Source organism: Dioscorea cayenensis, chromosome 6, assembly GCF_009730915.1.
Source record: "Dioscorea cayenensis subsp. rotundata cultivar TDr96_F1 chromosome 6, TDr96_F1_v2_PseudoChromosome.rev07_lg8_w22 25.fasta, whole genome shotgun sequence".
Taxonomy (NCBI): Eukaryota; Viridiplantae; Streptophyta; class Magnoliopsida; order Dioscoreales; family Dioscoreaceae; genus Dioscorea; species Dioscorea cayenensis.
The window spans coordinates 21,325,245-21,345,032 of NC_052476.1; the positions used below are offsets into that span (position 1 = coordinate 21,325,245).

The 19,788-nt window shown below is 36.2% G+C and overlaps 5 protein-coding genes across 8 annotated transcripts; 3 read left to right on the top strand and 2 right to left on the bottom strand.

Moving 5' to 3' along the window:
- The first annotated feature begins 152 nt into the window (after positions 1–152).
- LOC120264003 (hydroxyproline O-galactosyltransferase GALT3) lies at positions 153–3,066 on the top strand. The gene is made up of 7 exons (XM_039271991.1): positions 153–1,046; positions 1,147–1,373; positions 1,470–1,748; positions 2,019–2,147; positions 2,261–2,437; positions 2,527–2,634; positions 2,712–3,066. The coding sequence occupies exons 1-7, from the start codon at positions 350–352 to the stop codon at positions 2,916–2,918; spliced, it is 1,824 nt and encodes a 607-aa protein (XP_039127925.1). The 5' UTR covers positions 153–349; the 3' UTR covers positions 2,919–3,066.
- Positions 3,067–3,630: 564 nt separating this feature from the next.
- Positions 3,631–6,539, top strand: LOC120263376 (dihydrolipoyl dehydrogenase, mitochondrial-like). Its single transcript, XM_039271245.1, is given in 3 exon segments — positions 3,631–3,847; positions 3,849–3,920; positions 5,142–6,539. Coding segments are annotated over 3 exon segments (1,506 nt in total). The 5' UTR covers positions 3,631–3,664; the 3' UTR covers positions 6,393–6,539.
- Positions 6,540–6,769: 230 nt separating this feature from the next.
- Positions 6,770–9,455, bottom strand: LOC120263378. Its single transcript, XM_039271246.1, has 7 exons — positions 9,184–9,455; positions 8,784–8,883; positions 8,133–8,228; positions 7,974–8,026; positions 7,253–7,301; positions 7,113–7,160; positions 6,770–7,035 (listed from the first exon to the last, which is right to left on the bottom strand). The coding sequence occupies exons 1-7, from the start codon at positions 9,399–9,401 to the stop codon at positions 6,940–6,942; spliced, it is 660 nt and encodes a 219-aa protein (XP_039127180.1). The 5' UTR covers positions 9,402–9,455; the 3' UTR covers positions 6,770–6,939.
- Positions 9,456–10,930: 1,475 nt separating this feature from the next.
- Positions 10,931–13,419, bottom strand: LOC120262998 (craniofacial development protein 1). 2 transcript variants are annotated; one of them, XM_039270927.1, is made up of 5 exons: positions 13,339–13,419; positions 12,455–12,535; positions 11,978–12,102; positions 11,691–11,867; positions 10,931–11,468 (listed from the first exon to the last, which is right to left on the bottom strand). In XM_039270927.1, exons 1-5 carry the CDS (start codon positions 13,367–13,369, stop codon positions 11,094–11,096), a joined length of 789 nt encoding a protein of 262 aa, XP_039126861.1. In that variant the 5' UTR covers positions 13,370–13,419; the 3' UTR covers positions 10,931–11,093. The 2 variants fall into 2 exon arrangements, with proteins under 2 accessions (XP_039126861.1, XP_039126860.1); XM_039270926.1 differs by having other exon boundaries at positions 13,320–13,412.
- Positions 13,420–14,817: 1,398 nt separating this feature from the next.
- On the top strand, positions 14,818–19,372 carry LOC120263720. 3 transcript variants are annotated; one of them, XM_039271694.1, is made up of 9 exons: positions 14,943–15,048; positions 15,156–15,190; positions 17,355–17,388; positions 18,063–18,296; positions 18,412–18,498; positions 18,655–18,720; positions 18,817–18,908; positions 19,014–19,061; positions 19,146–19,372. In XM_039271694.1, the coding sequence occupies exons 2-9, from the start codon at positions 15,174–15,176 to the stop codon at positions 19,261–19,263; spliced, it is 696 nt and encodes a 231-aa protein (XP_039127628.1). In that variant the 5' UTR covers positions 14,943–15,048; positions 15,156–15,173; the 3' UTR covers positions 19,264–19,372. The 3 variants fall into 3 exon arrangements, with proteins under 3 accessions (XP_039127626.1, XP_039127628.1, XP_039127627.1); XM_039271692.1 differs by having other exon boundaries at positions 14,818–15,190; XM_039271693.1 differs by lacking the exons at positions 14,943–15,048; positions 15,156–15,190 and adding an exon at positions 16,272–16,588.
- Positions 19,373–19,788: the final 416 nt, after the last annotated feature.

The window sequence follows — 19,788 nt, forward strand, 5'->3', positions numbered from 1 at the left end:
CCTAATTTTAACTAATAAATAGAAAGATATCATAAAAATTAAATTTGTCAAAAAAGCCACAGAGACGTGGGCCATAGAACACTTAAAGCATCAGTACTACCACTTTTTTTCATTAAAACCATTGTCATTATGAAAATTTCGGAGCTAATAAACTCGTGTCATATTTATCAATAAAACACCCTAATATTTGTGAAATCCAAAGAAAGAAGGAATCTCAGAGCAATGAAGCTCTCCGGCCAACCACCGACACTCTTCTTCTTCTCCTCCGTCGAAAAATCCAAGCTTTGAATGCACAGAGAGAGAGAGAGAGAGAGAGAGAGAGAGAGAAAGCTTTCAATGTTCTCCAGCCATGAAGATGAAGAGATGGTGTGGAGGTTCTTTGATCCTCTTCCTTGCTCTCATGCTCACTCTCAGCTACACCCTCTTCCCTTCCACCATTAAAGCGCCACCGCCTTCCTCCGCCGCCGGGATCCATCCTCCACCCTCTCCACCGCCTCCTCCAAAGCCGCAACTCCTTGTCTCCCTCCCAGGTCTTGCTGATCTTTTCTCCCGTTCCTTTTTGGGTCTTGATCACAATCTTGCTTGGTCCCACTTGCGAACCCTTCTCTCCCGCTCCGACGCGATCTCCGGCACCGCCGATGGCGTTCGGGAGGGCGCCGTGGCTTGGCGCGAGCTGCAGGACACTCTAGAGGCTGAAAAACTAGAAAAGGTGGCGCCTTGGAGGAAAAAGTGCCCGTTTTTGGCTGGTGGGAATGAAGGGTTTGTTGAAATCCCTTGTGGGTTTGTGGATGGCTCGGCAGTGAGCATTGTGGGAATTCCTGTTGGTTTTAATGGAAGTAGTACTGGTGCTTTCAGGATTGAGCTTGTTGGTTCTGGGGTTTCTGATGAGATCCGAGAACCACCAATTGTGCTCAGAGTCAATGTTAGCTTCGGAGGTGATGCCTCGAAAGAGCTACCAGTTGTTTCGATGAATTCCTGGTCTCCTGATGAAGGATGGGGACCTTGGGAGCAATGCCCAGCTCCTGCCATTGTTGCTCATCCGAAAGGTATGAACTTTCTTGGATTTGAATTGCTATTATTGAGCTATATACAGTACTTTTGTTAGATTAGAAAACTTAGTAATTCGAATGTTTGGAGTGCGTGTAGTTGTTGATGAGCTTGTTAGATGCAATGAGGGGAATGGAGAGAGTGTGATGCAAGAGAAGATAAATGTGAGTGTGACACCTTCGCGAACATCGAAAGGGAGTGCTCGAATGAGTGATAACATGCCATTTGTTGAAGGACATCCTTTTAGTGCCACATTGTGGACTGGAATGGAGGGGTTTCATTTGACTGTCAATGGGAGGCATGAGACATCTTTTGCTTATCGAGAGGTAACTGATGAGTTCATGCGGTTTCGATGCTGATTGATGGGTGTGAGATTGAGAGTTTAGTGTTTATGCTATATGTGAATGAATGTGTGATTTCAGAAACTTGATCCTTGGTCGGTCAGCGGAGTCAGATTGGAGGGTGATTTGGAGATCTTGTCTTGCATAGCTAATGGTTTGCCGGTCTCTGAGGATCTTGATGTAGTCAGTGATATCGACTCCTTGAAGGCTCCTCCTCTGCCAAAGAAAAGGATTTTAATGCTTGTTGTGGTTTTCTCAACGGGGAATAATTTTGAGCGCCGAATGGCAATACGGAGGTCTTGGATGCAATATGAAGCGGTGCGATCGGGAGAAGTAGCAGTGAGGTTTTTTATAGGTCTTGTAAGTATACTCATTGTACATTCCAATCTTTGGTTTTACTGATCTTGGATTGAAGGTTTATTGATATCCTGCATAGCTCCTTCATATAACATAATCACATGAAGCATTAGAAGGATAAAAGCATGAATGCATTGTTTTCTTTTGTTGTGGTTATTGATTTTCATCAACAAGTGAAACAAGTTTGCAAAGTTGGCCATCAAGCACTGTGCATTGAAACACTTGAGTTGCTAATTTGTTATATATTTTCTCATTTGTGTTCTTTTCCTGCAGCACAAAAACAAGCAAGTGAATTTAGAACTATGGAAAGAAGCTCAAACTTATGGTGATATCCAGCTTATGCCTTTTGTCGACTACTACAGCTTGATCACTTTGAAGACAATCACTATGTGCATCTTTGGGGTATGCTTATTTTGTCATATAAATGTACTAAAGAATGACAGTGTCGGATATAGGCAACTTAAGTATTCAAGCTCTCTAATGGGTTTACGATTACTTGCTTTGAATTTCCACAGATCAAGATATTGGCTGCAAAATATATTATGAAAACCGATGATGATGCTTTTGTTAGGATTGATGAAGTGCTCTCTAGTCTCAAGAAGAATGTTCCCCAAGGTCTCTTGTATGGTCAAATAGCATTCGAATCCTCGCCACACAGAGATAAGGATAGCAAATGGTATATCAGCCCAGAGGTAATAAAGTTTCAAATGTTTTCAGAAAAAGAAGATAACATTGTATCGATTGAAACACTCGATTATTTATCTGAGGCTTTGTTTTGCAGGAATGGCCGCACGATTCATATCCACCTTGGGCGCACGGCCCTGGATACATCATTTCCCGGGATATCGCAAAGTTTGTCGTTCAAGGTCACCAAGAAAGAAATCTCCAAGTAATAATAAACATTCTGCTTCAATGCCTTCTACTGAAACTTCTTTCCATTATTTTGATGTTTGTTTTCTGTTTTAGTTGTTCAAACTTGAAGATGTTGCAATGGGCATTTGGATTCAAGAATACAAGCGGAGCGGCAAAGAAGTAAACTATGTAAGCGATGATCGATTTCACAACGAAGGCTGTGAATCGAATTATGTTCTTGCTCACTATCAAGTGCCAAGAACACTCTTGTGCTTATGGGATAATCTACGACGAAATCACGAACCGATATGTTGTGACTAACAAGAACAAAGAAGATCATGAAGTTTCAGTGTTTTCAAACAAGTGTTGTAACTTGTAGCCATTGTTTTGTATCAAGGCTTTGTGTCTGATAGACTGATACTTGTTTGAATTCAACTATTTTTTTGTTTGTAAATTATTTTTTTAATTACTCATGGTTGTCTTTATATGATGTATGTTGCTTGGAGTAGTTTGATGGAAACTTAGGTGATAGATAAGTTTATATTTGCAGCAAAAAAATAAAATAAAAAAAAAAATATATATATATATATATATATAGATATATATAATTAAAGAAAAAAATAATAAATAAATAAATAAATAATTTTAAAAACAAAAACTAAACTAATGAATCGAACTATCCTTTAATTATGTATTACTGTAGAATTTTAATTGATACTGTGTTTAACTGCGAATGTTCTGCGATGTCGAAAACATCAAATTTATATATATATATATATATATAAAGAAAAAAATAATAAATAAATAAATAAATAAATAAAGAAGGTGGTGATGCTAAGGTGGATGAGGGCACTAATCCTCACATTCATTCAATGGTTCAAAAAAGGCTTGGAATGAGAACTTATCAATCTGATGGGCTGATCTAATCTTGAAGCAAATCTAACGGTGGATATACACAGGCGGCCGTGGATGGCAAAACCGTAATTAAATGCTGGTTCGTTGCTGACCCTTTTTTTATGTGTTTAAAAAAACATTCTTTTGATGAGCTTTGAATCGGAGAAGAAGCAATGGCGATGGCGAGTTTGGCGAGGAGGAAGGCGATGGCGCTCGTCGGCATCGGTGGATCCCTCCGGTATACGGTCGCCGTTCGGGGATTCGCGGCGGCAGCGGGGGATGAGAATGATGTCGTCGTGATTGGCGGCGGTCCGGGTGGGTATGTGGCGGCGATCAAGGCGGCGCAGTTGGGGCTCACAAACAACTTGCATCGAGAAGCGCGGAACCCTAGGTGGAACTTGCCTTAACGTTGGATGCATCCCCTCCAAGGCAATCAATCTTTCATTCTCTCCCGATCTAGGGTTTCTTTTTGTCCCCTGTTTTTCTTCTTTCTCTGGCTTTTCGAAGGAATCGATTGCTTTTACAATCGTTTTTTTTTTTACTCGGTAGATTAATTACGGTTTTCCTTTGAATGCTTGTGATCTCTTAATTTTTTTTAATCCGAGAAAAAATTATGATTTTTTTATTGTTTAGATTCAGGGATTCATGCATCTGTTGCAGCGATGTTGTATTGATTGTTGTGTTAGATGTATGAAAGAGAAATTCCTGATATGATGTTATGTTTTAAGAGCTTACTTAAACTTCATTAGTGGATCTCCTTGAAAATTGGAAACTTATACTGGAATATAAAATCTATGATGTTTTTTTTTCATGAAGGCGTTCAATAGATGTTGCTTTTGGGATTGATTTTGTATTTTTTTGGTATTGAATTTTACATGAATTATGGTATCCTGCTTTGGTGTTGCATTAAATTATTTTTTGAGTTTTTTACTTGAATTTCCTATTTCTGGAGCTAGATTTCGTTATCTATTAATTGTTAAAAGGACTGTCTTTTTTTCTTATGTTTTGGTCTTGATATTGATTGTCTCATGCTAAATGACTTGCGTTGTTTTGTTTCTGTACTACATGTTCTTTAATTGCATGTTCTCTTGGCATATCGGCTCCTAGTTTCGTTTGTTTTGTCCTGAACTGTTGTACTATTAGGAAAACTATGGAAACTTGGATAGCCTTTGAAAAGTAACTTAAGTGGAAAGAATAAGAGAGATAGACACTTACTTAAGTTCTTCCCAAATGATTCCCCGAGACTAATTCCTTCTTAATTTAAAAGATTTTGTTTTGCAAAGAGAAAAACCCTTGCAACTCATCAAAGTCTACGTGTTATGCTTATCATGTCATTTTCTCACAAGTTACAATCTGCTAGCTGGTAACTCCCTATGCATCAATGGGAACTGAGGTCTGTCAAGCAAGGTAAGTTTCACTTAGTGTGATCTTGTGGTGTTGATATTATTTGAGGACAATTTGGCTTGACCACCTTGGTTGTTGATCGTTGATTCCCTTGTCCTTGTCTGACTTAAAAAGAGTTTGAATGCCACAATTGCCATTCAGAGGTCAGGCATTATGTTAAACTAATGGGCCATAAAGTCTGCCTATCCTATGTTGTTGACTCTTCTGTGAATTTTTTCTTGATAGTTGATAATTTTGGGGTTTCAGGCGCTACTCCATTCATCTCATATGTATCATGAAGCCAAGCATGCATTCCCACACCATGGTGTCCAATTCTCTGATCTTAAGATTGACCTGTCCGCAATGATGGCACAGAAAGATAAAGCAGTCTCTGGTCTCACTCGTGGTATTGAAGGGCTTTTCAAGAAAAACAAAGTTACTTACGTGAAGGGATATGGCAAGTTTATTTCTCCTTCAGAAGTCTCAGTCGACACCCCTGATGGGGGAAGCGCGGTTGTGAAAGGAAAGCACATCATAATTGCTACTGGTTCTGATGTCAAATCCCTCCCTGGTGTCACCATCGATGAGAAGAAGATTGTTTCATCAACTGGTGCACTGGCCCTTACTGAAATCCCTAAGAAACTAGTGGTGATTGGTGCAGGCTACATTGGACTTGAGATGGGTTCAGTCTGGGGTCGGCTAGGTTCAGAGGTGACTGTCGTTGAATTTGCTCCTGATATTGTTCCAACCATGGATGGTGAGGTACGCAAGCAGTTCCAGCGCATGCTTGAGAAACAGAAGATGAAGTTCATGCTTAAAACAAAGGTGGTTGGAGTTGATACCTCGGGTGAAGGTGTGAAGCTGACTATAGAACCAGCAGCTGGTGGTGAGCAGAGCACTCTCGAAGCAGATGTTGTTCTTGTTTCAGCAGGTCGAGTTCCCTTCACAGACGGCCTTGGGCTGGAAAAGCTAGGCGTTGAGACTGACAAAATTGGGAGAATCACAGTTGATAAGAAGTTCATGACAAACGTTTCTGGAGTATATGCTATTGGAGATGTGATACCAGGGCCTATGTTAGCTCACAAGGCAGAAGAGGATGGTGTTGCCTGTGTGGAGTTCATTGCTGGTAAGGAGGGCCACGTGGACTACGATCTGGTCCCCGGGGTGGTATACACACATCCGGAGGTTGCTTCAGTCGGGAAGACCGAAGAGCAGGTGAAGGCCACTGGTGTTGCATACCGTGTGGGCAAGTTCCCGTTCATGGCAAACAGCCGTGCTAAGGCCATTGATGATGCGGACGGTATTGTGAAGATACTAGCCGAGAAGGAGACCGACAAGGTACTGGGAGTCCACATTATGTCACCGAATGCGGGGGAGCTTATACACGAGGCAGTGCTTGCACTGCAATATGGAGCCTCCAGTGAGGACATTGCTCGCACATGCCACGCCCATCCGACCATGAGCGAGGCTGTGAAGGAGGCTGCAATGGCTACCTATGACAAGCCCATCCATATATAATTTACCCTCTTGTCCCCCTTACTGCTTCTGTGAAATTTTTGAAATAATTTTTTTGAAACAGTTGACTGCAATCCTATTTAATTGTTTCCCTTCTTGTTTAATACTCTCAAGGGATTGAGATTTTACGGATGCTTTTCTGAAAGTTTATTTGAGCTGTTGTCATTTCCAAATTCCGGTGCAAGAATAAAAAGCAGGAACTTAAAAAGAGTGTGATGGCTCTGCATTCTGTTGTGACCTATAGAGAGATTATTATGGAGATGTTTTTCACTAGGGTACATGTTTCAGAAGATAAAGATTTGATCAAGTTGTTTCTTTTATTGTGCTTTGTTCTTTGAATGATATGGTTTTCATCAAAGTACACTTTGTGAAACTATACATGGACAAATAGGGGGTTTATTTCCCCTGCCAGATCATTACATTTAGAAGTATTAAAGATACATATTCCAATGTTATCGTCGAAAATCACGAGTTCATGTTTAATTTAATATAACATTGAGAAATATGTGAATCAAAGTGCTAAATCTTGGATGAAATCAGCACCAAATTTTCAGCGAAGAGACGTCTTTTTCTGGTAGTCTTTTGCAACATTTGCAAAACGTTCCAAACCATTCAAAAGCAAGCTTTCCAACAGAGGTTTCAGAGCCTGGAGAATTATGTAACAACGTCGTTGTCTGTTTATGTGAGACATGAAAAACAAATTCAAGGATAACTGATACTTACCGATGCGACAGGAACTAAAATTTGAGGAACTTCATATGAGATGCTCATCTGAATGAATAGAACAAGAACTAATAGTATCAGGGAAGAATAAGTTTTGAATAACCTCATTTGGTGAAATATGCTGAGAAGATAAGTCTCACCTCTACACTGCATGAAGATGGTCCCTTGGGAAAGAATCGAACTGCACCTCTGTAAGCACACAACTTCGGTTTTCAGATAATGAGAATAAAAATGAATGCGCAACCTGATTATATAGGTTTGAAAATTCAGTTCAGAAACATGCATTACGAGATGTCTATCTCATGATGAGAGTAGGCGAAGGCCACAAAAGGGTACAATTAGTTCCAGTTACGTAAGGAGAAAAGCTATACTACATTACCAAGTACTGAACCTTTGTTATCTAATCAGTCTATATGTTTATCCTTTATCAAGGTATAGGTCAAGACAATAAAACTGTAGAAACTTTGTTAATTGGCACCAAGAAGACGAGCGGAATGAACATTAACAGAGTGGCTTTCACAAGAACTTGGATTGAAGAATTTTAATAAGAGTGAATAATATCATGCATTATGCCAATGCAAGCAGTGGTACAGATGATCTGGTAAACATTTCTAACAATGCTGTTAAAACAAAATAAAATTTCAATATTAGCTTCTTAACCATATATGCTATAGATGAAACTAATTTCACAGCACTGATAGGGAGCATGGCAATAAAAGGAAGAGCACGGCAATACACATCAACATGCCAAATGATTTCCACAAATAAAAAGGCAAAGATGGTTTTACCACTGGCTCTGTGCAAATTGTATATGAAGGTCAATGTTTGGAATTGAGGAATGTATCATCATGATTTACATACCTGTTGGGAAGACCTTCCAGCGATCGCCAATGAATTTTCTGATTGGGAATGGGCTGCAGAATAGTTATTATAGTTTAGTAAGTAACTAAGAACACTAAAACTAACAATAACAAGGTCATTGTTTTTCTTTTTGAAAGCATATAATTTCATGATCCTCACCTGCATATTACGAGCTAGCCAAGAAAATTCAACATCGCGGCCAAGTACCTCATACTTCAGTGACCAACGAGACAGGGCAGGTTTATCTTTTAGAACCTGCAAATCAATAAGCTTCATAGGCTAAAACACTGTTTCTTTCAGGCAAGCATGATAGTGGTATAAGGATGAAAAGCTTTTATACAAATTATTTGATTCAAACAAAATTTTCAATCATCCATCTTGTACTCATCCAAATGCGGTAAAAGAAACACAAGACAAGATCAATAAAAGCTTTCTCCACATAACAGAATTTCTAAAACTCATTTTCCATTCTATTCTGTTCCTCAAAATTCCCACCTATAACTTTTTGTTTGCAAAGAGTTTTAGCTATTTACAATGATCGGTGGTCATACGAACAATCAACAAGATGAAATCTGAATCCAAGCATAGAACAAGATGATGTCCACAGAGTGAAGTTCCAGAACTTCAAGCAATGAGTAATTAAGTAATTCAGTTAAAATTTTATTAGGTTTACTTTTCTAAACTCAATTTCTATACGAAAACCTAAACCTAAACATAAAAATGCATCATGATTCATTCAAGACGTTACAGAAACCCAACAATCAATATAAAAAGAAAAAGAGTAAGTGCTTACAGCACAGTGGTAAGCACCTTCACAGAAGATATAAAAGGCATCCATTTCGGGATCGATTCACGATCAGAATAACACTGAAACGCAATCGAGCAAGGAACATCGATGTCAAGCTTAGCACTGCATTCACATGACCTCTTGTTAGTTGTTACTATCAAGCAATTACTTTTCAATTTCAAATGATCTTGAACACATAAACCAAATTGAGTTTCAATCACTAATTCAATAAATTCAGAAACAATTTTTCATTGGCATGATAAACAAACTACAGAAATCTATAAAATCAAAACAAAAAGATGCCAACTTTGCAATCTAAACCAAAAGAAGAAAAAAAAAACTGAGATTTTGTCAACAAATCACATCAATCCAAGACCTGAGAAACAATGAAAAGTAAAAAATTGATGAAATTTCAATGAATACCTGCAGTCCTGCCATTCCATGACAGGAGAGAAAGGTCTGATAGGGATGAAGAATGATCTTCTCCTTATCCCATTTGAGGAGCTTCTCAGGAAGAGATTGTTAGGGTATGGCTTTGAGAAGAAGGTCCTCAGGGGATGAAGAAGCGCTTGTTTTGGCACTGCTCTCAAGTGAGAAAGAGAGCTTGGTCCAGAGATGAAGGCTACCATTGCAGCAGCCATGGCCACTCACTGCTCTCAAGAGCTTTGCTCTCAATTTCAACGCTTTTGCTTCTCTCTTTCTCTCTCTTTCTCTCTTGATGTACGTAAATAATATTGGCTTTACATAAATAACCCTGTACAAACCAAAAATTACAATTAAACTTTTAAAAAATTCAGAGTTTTATAATAGATGGAGAAAAGGGGAATTTTTTTATATGTATTTGGTTAAATATTTTTAAATAATTTATATTGCTTATTTTTTTTATGTATGACTGTAAGCCCGCTTGGATTTTTTTTTTTTTCTATGTAAAATAAACCTTTCTGGGAAAAACATAATTATTAGAAAGTGTTGCTTGGTGAAAAATAGAAATAAAAAAAAAAGTTTTGGTGATTATAAATTAATTTGATTATTAAGTTAAATGATCCTTGCAGGTCAAATCTTAGCTTTTGAGGGATATAATAATTATGAAAGGAGAAGCTTTACAAGGGCCTGTAATTTTAAGATTTTGTATATATATATATATTTATATAGGACCACTTATGTATGGACGTTCATTATCAGCCGTTCAATCCCAACATTAATGAATAATAGGTAATATAGTAACAAATAAAGTAATTACTATTTAAAATAGTACAACACATAGTACTAATACATAGTACTACTGTTGTTTGCCATATATATATATATATATAGAGAAAACATCTTTAGGGAACGAAGTAACTAGACTAGACGGATTTGGTATAATCTCCCTACTTTAGAGGGATCATCTAGAAAGCGAGTAGTTTTGGATACATTCAGACAGATAAGCTGACGTAGATGCTATGGATCTCATTTTATTCTTCGGATTTAGGAAGACTCCCCTTTTTTATACATCGTAACTTTTTTTACTTGTTCCGACCTAGGATAATAAGCTCATGAGCTTGGTCTTACTTCACCGTCGAGAAACGAAAGAAGACTTCCATATCCAAGCTTAGCTCAGACGTAGCTCGCTTCTTTTTGGGTGTGTTAATAAAAACATCCACATAATCTAAAAAAATGAGAGAGAAGTGTAATGAGAGAAACAAATGGTTTTACTGTAACAACCAAATCAACCGTGCAAAAAAAAAAAAGTTACCAAATGTTTGTATCACCAGGGTTTTCAATTCATCCAACGGTTGAAAACTAACTAAACTAGATTTCAAATCTAAGTGCATGTATATATGTATTTGAAACGTATACACAAATGATGATGATGACCAAATGCAGTAATCCCAAAATTTTCAATCATAAAGAAAACAATTTTGGTAAGCAAAGAAAAAGCAATTTTCTTGATATTAATAAACATTCTTCACATTGATAATTTCTTTGGCCATGGTTCATGGAACTGAACTTGTGGATACAATTGGACCTGGAAACCATATACATGATAAGTTGTAAGGCTTTCACAATCACAAAATTCTCCTCTTCAAACAAACTCTGAAAGTCTAGTAATTGGAGAAAAAGAATGAGTAGAAAAACCAAGAATTCAAACAGAAAATGATAATAATAATTTAGTTAGACCAGCATAAAATGATTGAACAAGACTGATGTACAGGTAAATGTTAAACATTCTGCAATAATCATATTGTCTTTTTACACCTAATGCGCATGCATGACAAATAACAATTAAGTGCCGGCAAGTAATTCAACTGAAAAGAATACTAATAGTTAGAGGGCGAAGGATCTGGTATGAATTATTGGTCGTCGTCGCACATGTCCGGCCTCCTTCTAGCCTGTGAAGCTAAGCGGGCATCTCTTTCGCGTTCAAATTCTCGATAATCAGTTCTCTCCAAAAATGAGACTTTGTCCAAGTACTGGTTCGAGCTCTTCTTGTACGCGTCGAGCTCTTCTTCGAGCCCTTTGTTCTCATCTTTGAATTCCCCCCAGTCCTTCTTGGTCTTGTCAAGGACACTGAGCTTTGGCTTCTTCTTTATCTGCTCAAGAATGGAGTCAAGAGCCGTGGGTGGATTAGCTTGTGCTTTGGCCTTCTCGGCAGCCTCTTTTGAGTCAGCATCAACAAGCTTCTTTATTTCAATTTCCTTGCCCGCAAAATCACGAACCTCGGATATCTGTAGGAATCAAATGAGAAACAAACTATGAGTGTTGGTATAAAGAAGATCACAAAAGAACTACACACACACAATGATATTTGTTTAAACCATTAACGAAGTGTAGGTACTTGATCTCAAACAGCATGTACTCGTAAGAGGGGCCAAAAATGAACTGAATTAATTAGCCATTCACACAAAGCAGGGTAAAAAAAGATGGAATTGACAGGAACTTGGGCTTACTTCAACTTTTCCCCTTCCTGCAGCAGATGCACTATCTTTAACAGCAGAAAGAGCAGCCGCGGCAAGTTTTTTAGCTTCCTCGCTTGTACCATTCTGTAAATTAGCTGCCCTCTTTCCTAGAACAACCTCACTCGTTGATGTCTTTTTCGGTGCCATTCCAAGATAAACCATCCAATTCTACATAATGCCAATTGCAGAAAGACAAAACATTCCTCTTATGAGGATCAGTTCATAACATATAATAGAACAAGAGAGACTGACTATATTCACAGATATAGAATGCTTACAGGTATAGGTTTAGTTGTTGCCTTGTTCCCTGTTGAACAGGGCTTATTCAAGAGACCTTTAGAAAACTTAGAAGGTAGCCCACTATTCATCTTCTCCCAGGCAGCATTGACACGAGCTCTCCTTTCTAAAACAATTAGAATATGTGTGAGAAACTAGAGGTCAAGTACCATAAGAGACCTAAGGTAATAGGTAAAATATATAATAAAATGGTGTGCAGAAGCAGTGGTTCTAGACATTGCATTATCAACAACTAAGCAAATACAGTGTGAGAAGTAAGATGTTTGCATAGACCAGTTATTGATTGCAGTGAATATATAGAGATAGCAGATTCTACATCAAAATCATATGCAATGTAACTAGAAGTTAATCAAATAAAGCAGCCGAAGAAAATGTACAAAGACATAATCTCCACAAGAAAATTTGGCATTTGGCATAAATTTTTGCAGTGAAGCTTAAAAAAAGGAAAGTACACATACCTTGTTCTTCAATCTCTTCCTTCGAAATAGGATGCTGCTGAGCATCTTGAACAGTTTGATTTGGAGTCTCACCATTGATTCCTACAATGTGAAAAGATGAGAGACTGCAATTTCATATATACACATACCACAAGGAAACAAACACAGATTCATTGGAAAAAGCCATTGAACTCTATGCTTGATACATAACTTCCTCTATGATTGACAGACAATTAAATTGCCACATCAAAATTCATTCCAAATATCTTTCTTTTATTGTTGAACATACGCAACCCAGACATCCAACGACATCAACCAAATGCTTTGAGTTCAAAATTTAAATTTGTGATCAACTTCAACAAGAAATTCTACAGTTAGGGTTATGCAACACCTAGAGTAGAAGATATGCAATAAATTATCGCACTTCAGAACTAGTCCAGCCCAGTGAAATCAAAGACCCATATTTGTGAATCATCAAAAAGCACAGACCTTAAAAGCCATAACAATGCAAGCAAAAACCTGTATCTACTGACGAATCACAGGAAATTTAGCGTCAGCCTAGAGTTTTCTCCAAGTAAAACAATCCCAAATCCAAACAACATTCTTTAAAATCTTCAAAACAAGCAATGATCAATACCAGATCACAAATAAACAAAGTAAACAGCATGAATTTTGATCTTAATACAATAATAATCTCTATAATCCTTCCAAAAAATAAAAACGTAAAATTTCAACATGGATATGAGAAAACGATAGAAATCTATGAGAAAACTATAGAAATCACAGAGACAAAGAAGTAGAAAAGGAAAGTGAGCAAAAGATCATCGATTGATGGCATGAAAGGAGAGAAAGGTGATGAAATTGGGAGCGAAATCGGTAAGGATACCAGAAAAGCAAGAGCTCACCCGCATCACTGGAGCCATCGAACGCCGCCATTAGAGAGCACGAGATGAAAGAGGGAGAGAGGAACGCGAGGAGATCGAAGTCTCGATAGTGGTATGTTGTCTCGCAGACATCTATTTATACTGTTGTACGAACCAATCATCACCGTTGAAACTTGCATTGAGATCGACGACAACGAGAACATCATATTCCACCCTTTTCGGGCTCACAGTTATATTTTAAAAAAAAATTATTTAAAATTTTATTTAATACGCCTTCCTTCTGTTCCTAAATATATCTTTCTGTTTTTAAATTTTAACATAAAAAATAACCAAATAACTGAACTATCCCTTTTTTGAAACCATACATTTTTTTAGAACTATAAATATGGAAATTAAAGATAGGTAAAATTAAAAATAATAAATAAATATTATCTTGATATTGTAAGATTACAACTATATTGGAATAAATTTTTTTTTCGACATGTATTTAAGAACGGAGGGAGTATTTATCTTATGCACATAATTATCGTGGCAGATTTTAATTTTTTTTAAGCTATAAAATTTAATTTGTGATAATATCAATATGCAACAAATTTGATCTTCCCATAATTTTTCGGTATCTCATAATATATGTTTTTTTTAAAATTATACTTTAAATTTTTATTTATTATTATTTTTTTAACTATAACATTTATAATAAGACCAATCATATTTTTAGAGCCTCACAATTTATATATATTTTTATAAATATATATTTAATTTTATTATTGACTATCATCTTGTGATTCTATCAACATAATTATTTTTTAAACTCTAAAGTTTATCTTTTCTAATTGATTTATGATAATTTATTTATTATATATTTATTATTTAATAAAAAAACATTTAAAACATATTTATTATAATTTTATATGGAGCTCATTTCTATAAAATCAGCCCTGATCTAATCTCAGTTCAATTCTAATTTGGTTTTGATTCTAAACTAATTATTCCGCTTTTATAAATCTTAAAATTCAAATGAAATCATAGCCGTAATATTTTGATTATAAACTGTTTCAGATTATAATTCAATTCCAAAAGTTTGACTCTTATTAATCAAGATTTATCAAATAAAAATTACATTATCTTTTGTGTAAAAATAAACTGGAATTGACCATTCGAGTACGGTTTATAATTTATAAAATCTGAAACTTTAAATTTGTAATCCAAACAATGTTTTTTTTTTTAAATAAATAAAACATGATTTTGGGTGATTAATAGTTAATACCACCCACCGGACAAACATAACAAAACCAGTAGCTTCACATAAAAAGGCCAACAAAGAGGAGCATTATTTATGTGGACCTTATCAGCCAATAAAAAGTCTCCATCTGTCCCCCAAAAATCCAACACCCACAACAAAATTACAAAAACACCCATGCAGTCAAAACAACCAGCTCAACTCTACTACTACTCTCCTTCACAAAGACTAGTAAGTAAAGCCCAAACCTCACCTTATGGTCTATGTCCCCATGTCACTTGAACAATGAGAGACTAACATGGCTCTTTCCATCCATTGGTACACCATCCTTTGTTTCGCGCTCATCGCCGGAGCATTCGTCGGAGCTTTATGGGTTATTTGGGTCTATGAATTTCGTCGGAAAAATGAAGACCGTGAAACAGAGTATGAGAGCTTGTTTTTGGATGCCGGGGATCGGGATCGGGACGGGGATGTGATCGGAGTTAGATCAGGTGAGTTGTGGCTAAGCTGCTGGACAGGAGTGAATCCAGCATGGTTGCTTATGCTAAGGATCATTTTTCCTTTGATCATGATTAGTATCATCTTGTGGGACATGCAGACATATGACTGGACCATTATGGTGTATTACACTGAGTATGTTCTCTATTTTTTTCCTTGTTTAAAATTTAATTGTTTTTTTAATTTTAATATTTATTTGTTTATTTGGTGAAATGTGTTTGTTAATTAGAGATTTATGTGCAAAATTGATGAGTGATCAGCATAATGGTGAACGGAATAGAACGAGGGTATTTTTGTAATTTTAATGATTTTAGTATAATTGGAGTCTCTAAAACAAGCATTTAGATTTAGATGAATGGTAGGGGAGAAAAAAAAATTAAAATGGTTTAAAAGTGGATGTTGATTTAAATAGTAAATATTTGGATGACTTAAATAAATAATTTTACATTATATATACAAAACAAGTTGTGAGAAAAAATTTATCCATTTACAAAATTTTTAATACCTCATCTCGAGAAGGCCACAGATAATTTTTTTTAATTGTTATTAATGAAAAAGAAAAAGCTAATGATTTTTTTACTCGCAAGAAAATGACCAAATTACTCTTTATATAGTTAAAAAGTATAAGAAATATTATTGGAAATTACAGTATAAATTAATCACACCTTGTGGCTTAGTATGTTAATCATTAATAAAAAATAATTTAAATAAGATATAGCTCAATAGTCCATTACTAAGTTTTTTTAGTGATTGAATTGTTGAATTATTTATTTATTTATTTGATTTATATGCCAAAGATTAAAGTGTTTTGATTCCGTCTATATATATGCTATGTTTTGTATGTGTTTTAAAAAAATTCTTAGAAATGTATATTTAGCAAATGATAATTATTTTTTTATCATAAATATTTATTTATATTTAAATTTATGTTTTTTTAATAATAAGTTTTTAATTTGGTGTTTATTCTGGAAACAATAAACACTGGTATAAGCACTTGGGAAGCATTTTTTTTAATTTAATATTAATATTAAAATGCAAAACGTTGACAACTCCTACCAATATTTGAGGCTACAATAAACTGCTTCTACGATGAAATGACTGAAGTACCCCATTCCAAGATTGTGACTGTCACAAAAAGAGTGGGAAATTAACGTAAAAGTTGAGGGTATTATTGTCATTTAAGATACTTCTCGCTTCTTCTTCTACCCGTCTTCTCTTTCGTCTGAGAAAAGTCGGACCTTTGGTTCGTGTGCGATAATGGCGGATAAGGGCGAGGGTTTTGGGTATTGGGCGCAGTGGCAGGTGCCGGTGTGCGCGTTGATCATCGTCCTTCCGGCGGTGGTGGCTGTGGTGTTGCTGTCGAGGTGGAAGAGGGTTGCGTTGAGATCGTCGGCGTTGTGGCTCCCATGCTGGAGATCTATCCATCCTTTGTGGATTTTGGTGTTCAGAGCCTTTAGTAGCGTTGTGTATGTCATGGTTCCTCTCCCGGATGGTTCTTCTCGATGGGCTCTCCGCTTTCTACTTCTATACTCAGTGTGAAATCTACTCCTTTGTGTTCTTTCCCTGATTGATTCGTTGATTTCATGAATTTAGTAGTCTCTTTTAAGGAATTTGGTTCTTTTGAAGATACGATCACGATCCCGGTGTGTTGCAAGTGTGTTCGGAGCGGAAACACTTTGAGATTTCTGACCTTTTTGTTGAATAATTGAGGTTTTGGTTGTTAATTGATGCATTATATGCTCTTGAGATTAAGTGTTGCCTAAAATTAGTTCTTTTGCGGTGTTTTGGTTGGATAATGCTTATGAAATGGAACAAATTAGTCTTGAATGTTTTCTGAATCTTGCCTGCTTTTTTTTTTTATTAGAATCTTGCTTGTTTGTTTTAATCAACTTGCTTTTAATCAGAATGTACTGGAATTAAAATGCCATACTCTAGAGACTTGGAGCATCCACAAAATGTTTCTGCTACTTAAGGGAATTATACTCACTGTAGGGATTTATATATATATAGATTTTTTATGGCACATAATGAGAAATGTGCAATGTATTAAAATTTCATTTTGCACTGATATTACCTGATATGAGACTTCGTACAAGATGAGTGTCGAGTGAGCATGCCATTTCTGTACAGTGTTTTTAATGCAGTGAGGTTTTGAAGAAAAAAAAGGTGAATACTGTATAGTAATACACATGCCAAGTGGATATGAGCCACATCATAATTGGAGTGTGGACTCTTTTCCATTATTAGCTCTTAGTTGATTACTTGTCTTCTAATTCTTTTTTCTGTGGATGATTTGCAGGTGGACATTCACATTAGTCATCATCTATTTTGTGGTATATTCCTATGCCACTCCCTTGATCAACTTTTGGGATCAACAATTTGTGCAGATGATTTTTTAGTGCAGTTAGAAAAGTTTATTGTTCATGACATTCACAAAAACTGCATTCTCATGTAGTTCTGTCCAAATTGTTAGCTCCCGCTATGCTTAAAAAATTTAATGTATTGACAAGCATTTGTATCTTGCGTTTATCTTCAAATTTGCTTGTGAAAAAATGAACACAAATTGAATAGTGGGCCTTGGATTTCCTGTGAATTTAAGGTTTTTGATAATCTAACTTCATTCTAGTATCCTGCATTATGAACAAGGGCTAGGAAATCCATGCTCAGTTACTGGCTTTATAGCTTTTTGGTTGGTTTGACTATTACTATGGTGTATGACTTCAAGCTAGTACATGTTCATAGTGATCTTTGTGGTCATCAATTGAGACTTCTCTCAGAGGTCTACCACTTAGCTCACCTTCTTTTGTTGGAAAGAGCCTTGCATGATGCCTAATGATGCTCCTTTGTCTGTATTTAGAATCTATCTCTCTCGCATACACACAAAGCACATAGATGCATTTGTAAATGCATTGAAGTAAATGGTGTTCTGTGTCTGAAAGTGCAAATCCTCATCAAACTTTCTCGATTATAAATTTTTTTACCCAATTGATTTCATGTTTGCTCGCAGATTGGTGCATGCATTTCTGCTCATGGCTGTTGGATCTATTCAAAATATCATCATCCTGACAATGAGGAAACCAATGGATTTCTGAATGGGAATGTTGAAGAACATAGTTCTGTAACATTAACTTACAGAACAAAACAAAACAGGAACATGACCAAACTGCAAAAATATCTTGAACAAGAGGACAAAGACCAAAGAGCTGGCTTTTGGGGGTATGCCATGCAAGTGATTTATCAGGTTAGCCTATCAGAACATGGTTTTGTCAGCTTATTTGGTGCTTGTTTATGTTTATTGCATCCAAATAGATTTCCCAATCTTCAGCTCTTTCTTTTTCTTTCTGACACTTGAACAGACCAGTGCAGGCGCTGTGGTGCTGACAGATGTTGTCTTCTGGGGCCTTCTGGTACCTCTTTTGTCAGAACATTTCAAGGTCAACCTGGTAGGCACCTTGTACTTCAGTGATGTTTCTGAAGTCAATGAACTCCAAAATGTTCCTATTCCTATACTACTATTAAAATTTCTTCAGCTAAGGGTTTCTTTGGTTGATCATGATGTTGTTGTTCATTAACATATGTTGTGTTACCTTGCTTGGCAGATAATGGCGAGCATGCATAGTGTTAATGCTATATTTCTTCTCATTGACACTGCTCTCAATAGCATGGTATGTATTCTACTGCTAGAGTAGACAATATCTCAATAAATCTATTGTATACAACAAAGCAATTACATATGAACCTTCTTCTTCTTCTTCTTCCAGAGTTTTCCTTGGTTCCGGATGGCGTATTTCATTCTTTGGAGTTGTGCCTATGTATCTTTTCAATGGATCTTACATGCCTGTGGTTTTACATGGTGAGCATTTCATATACATGCATTCATTTCATCGAATGCATTAATCACAACTTTCATTTTAACAGATGTTTTGATTTGACGTGTCATTAATTGATTTTTCTGCAGGTGGCCTTACCCATTTCTTGAGCTTGACACTCCCTGGGCTCCTCTCTGGTAATTGTTCAATGCCAATGCATTTTTCATTTTCCTTCAAGTTAATGAACAATACTCTGAATTCTTTCTCATAAACTCTTTCAGGTATTTGTGCATGGCACTGGTTCACATTCCTTGTTATGGCTTCTTTGTCTTGGTTGTAAAGGCGAAAAACTCATTTCTGTCAAAATTTTTTCCCAATGCTTATATAAGATCAGATTGATATACAAACATACATTTTTCAGTTTCAGAGATTGTTACAAACTCATGATCCATTCAAGAATAATTGTGTACAAGAATGATTGCTTGGGATTTGTCTCCTGCTTTTTGTCCATTTGTAAACTTGGTCTTACTTAGCATTGTAGTGTATGAGTTTAGCAGGCAATGCTATATTTGTCATGTTGAAATTTTCAAGATATTAGTGAATATGTTTTTTTAAAAAAATAAATTTAGTTTTAGTCCCTGTGTCTGCATTCAAAATTTTGTTCCTTTTACATTTTCAGTACATCATCATGGTGATGATTAGCATCATCTTGTGGGACGTGTAAACTTATGACTGCACTGTATGATTTTATAACAAATGCGACAATTATATATATATATATATACACACACACAAGGAGCGTGCGCACGCATAGTTGTTACCCTGACAAAATGGTATTTTTATAAATGCGACAATTGCATATAAATTCTAAGGTTGCATCAAGACAATGATAGTTTGCATGTGTGCTCTCATTTAGCTAATATT

Excerpts from the sequence above, each read along its gene's own strand:
- LOC120262998 (XM_039270926.1), bottom strand. The coding sequence starts at position 13,356 with ATGGCTCCAGTGATGCGGGTGAGCTCTTGCTTTTCTG. Across the intron at positions 12,536-13,319 it reads GGTGAGCTCTTGCTTTTCTG|GAATCAATGGTGAGACTCCA; the intron begins GTATCCTTACCG and ends TTCACATTGTAG. Across the intron at positions 11,868-11,977 it reads CAACAACTAAACCTATACCT|AATTGGATGGTTTATCTTGG; the intron begins GTAAGCATTCTA and ends GGCATTATGTAG.
- LOC120263720 (XM_039271692.1), top strand. The coding sequence starts at position 14,856 with ATGGCTCTTTCCATCCATTGGTACACCATCCTTTGTTTCGCGCTCATC. Across the intron at positions 15,191-17,354 it reads ATTATGGTGTATTACACTGA|GTGGACATTCACATTAGTCA; the intron begins GTATGTTCTCTA and ends GATGATTTGCAG. Across the intron at positions 18,499-18,654 it reads AACATTTCAAGGTCAACCTG|ATAATGGCGAGCATGCATAG; the intron begins GTAGGCACCTTG and ends CTTGCTTGGCAG.
- LOC120263378 (XM_039271246.1), bottom strand. The coding sequence starts at position 9,401 with ATGGCTGCTGCAATGGTAGCCTTCATCTCTGGACCAAGCTCTCTTTCT. Across the intron at positions 8,229-8,783 it reads CTTTTATATCTTCTGTGAAG|GTTCTAAAAGATAAACCTGC; the intron begins GTGCTTACCACT and ends ATTGATTTGCAG. Across the intron at positions 7,036-7,112 it reads TTTTAGTTCCTGTCGCATCG|GCTCTGAAACCTCTGTTGGA; the intron begins GTAAGTATCAGT and ends ATAATTCTCCAG.
- LOC120264003 (XM_039271991.1), top strand. The coding sequence starts at position 350 with ATGAAGATGAAGAGATGGTGTGGAGGTTCTTTGATCCTCTTCCTTGCT. Across the intron at positions 2,148-2,260 it reads TCACTATGTGCATCTTTGGG|ATCAAGATATTGGCTGCAAA; the intron begins GTATGCTTATTT and ends GAATTTCCACAG. Across the intron at positions 2,635-2,711 it reads ACCAAGAAAGAAATCTCCAA|TTGTTCAAACTTGAAGATGT; the intron begins GTAATAATAAAC and ends TTTCTGTTTTAG.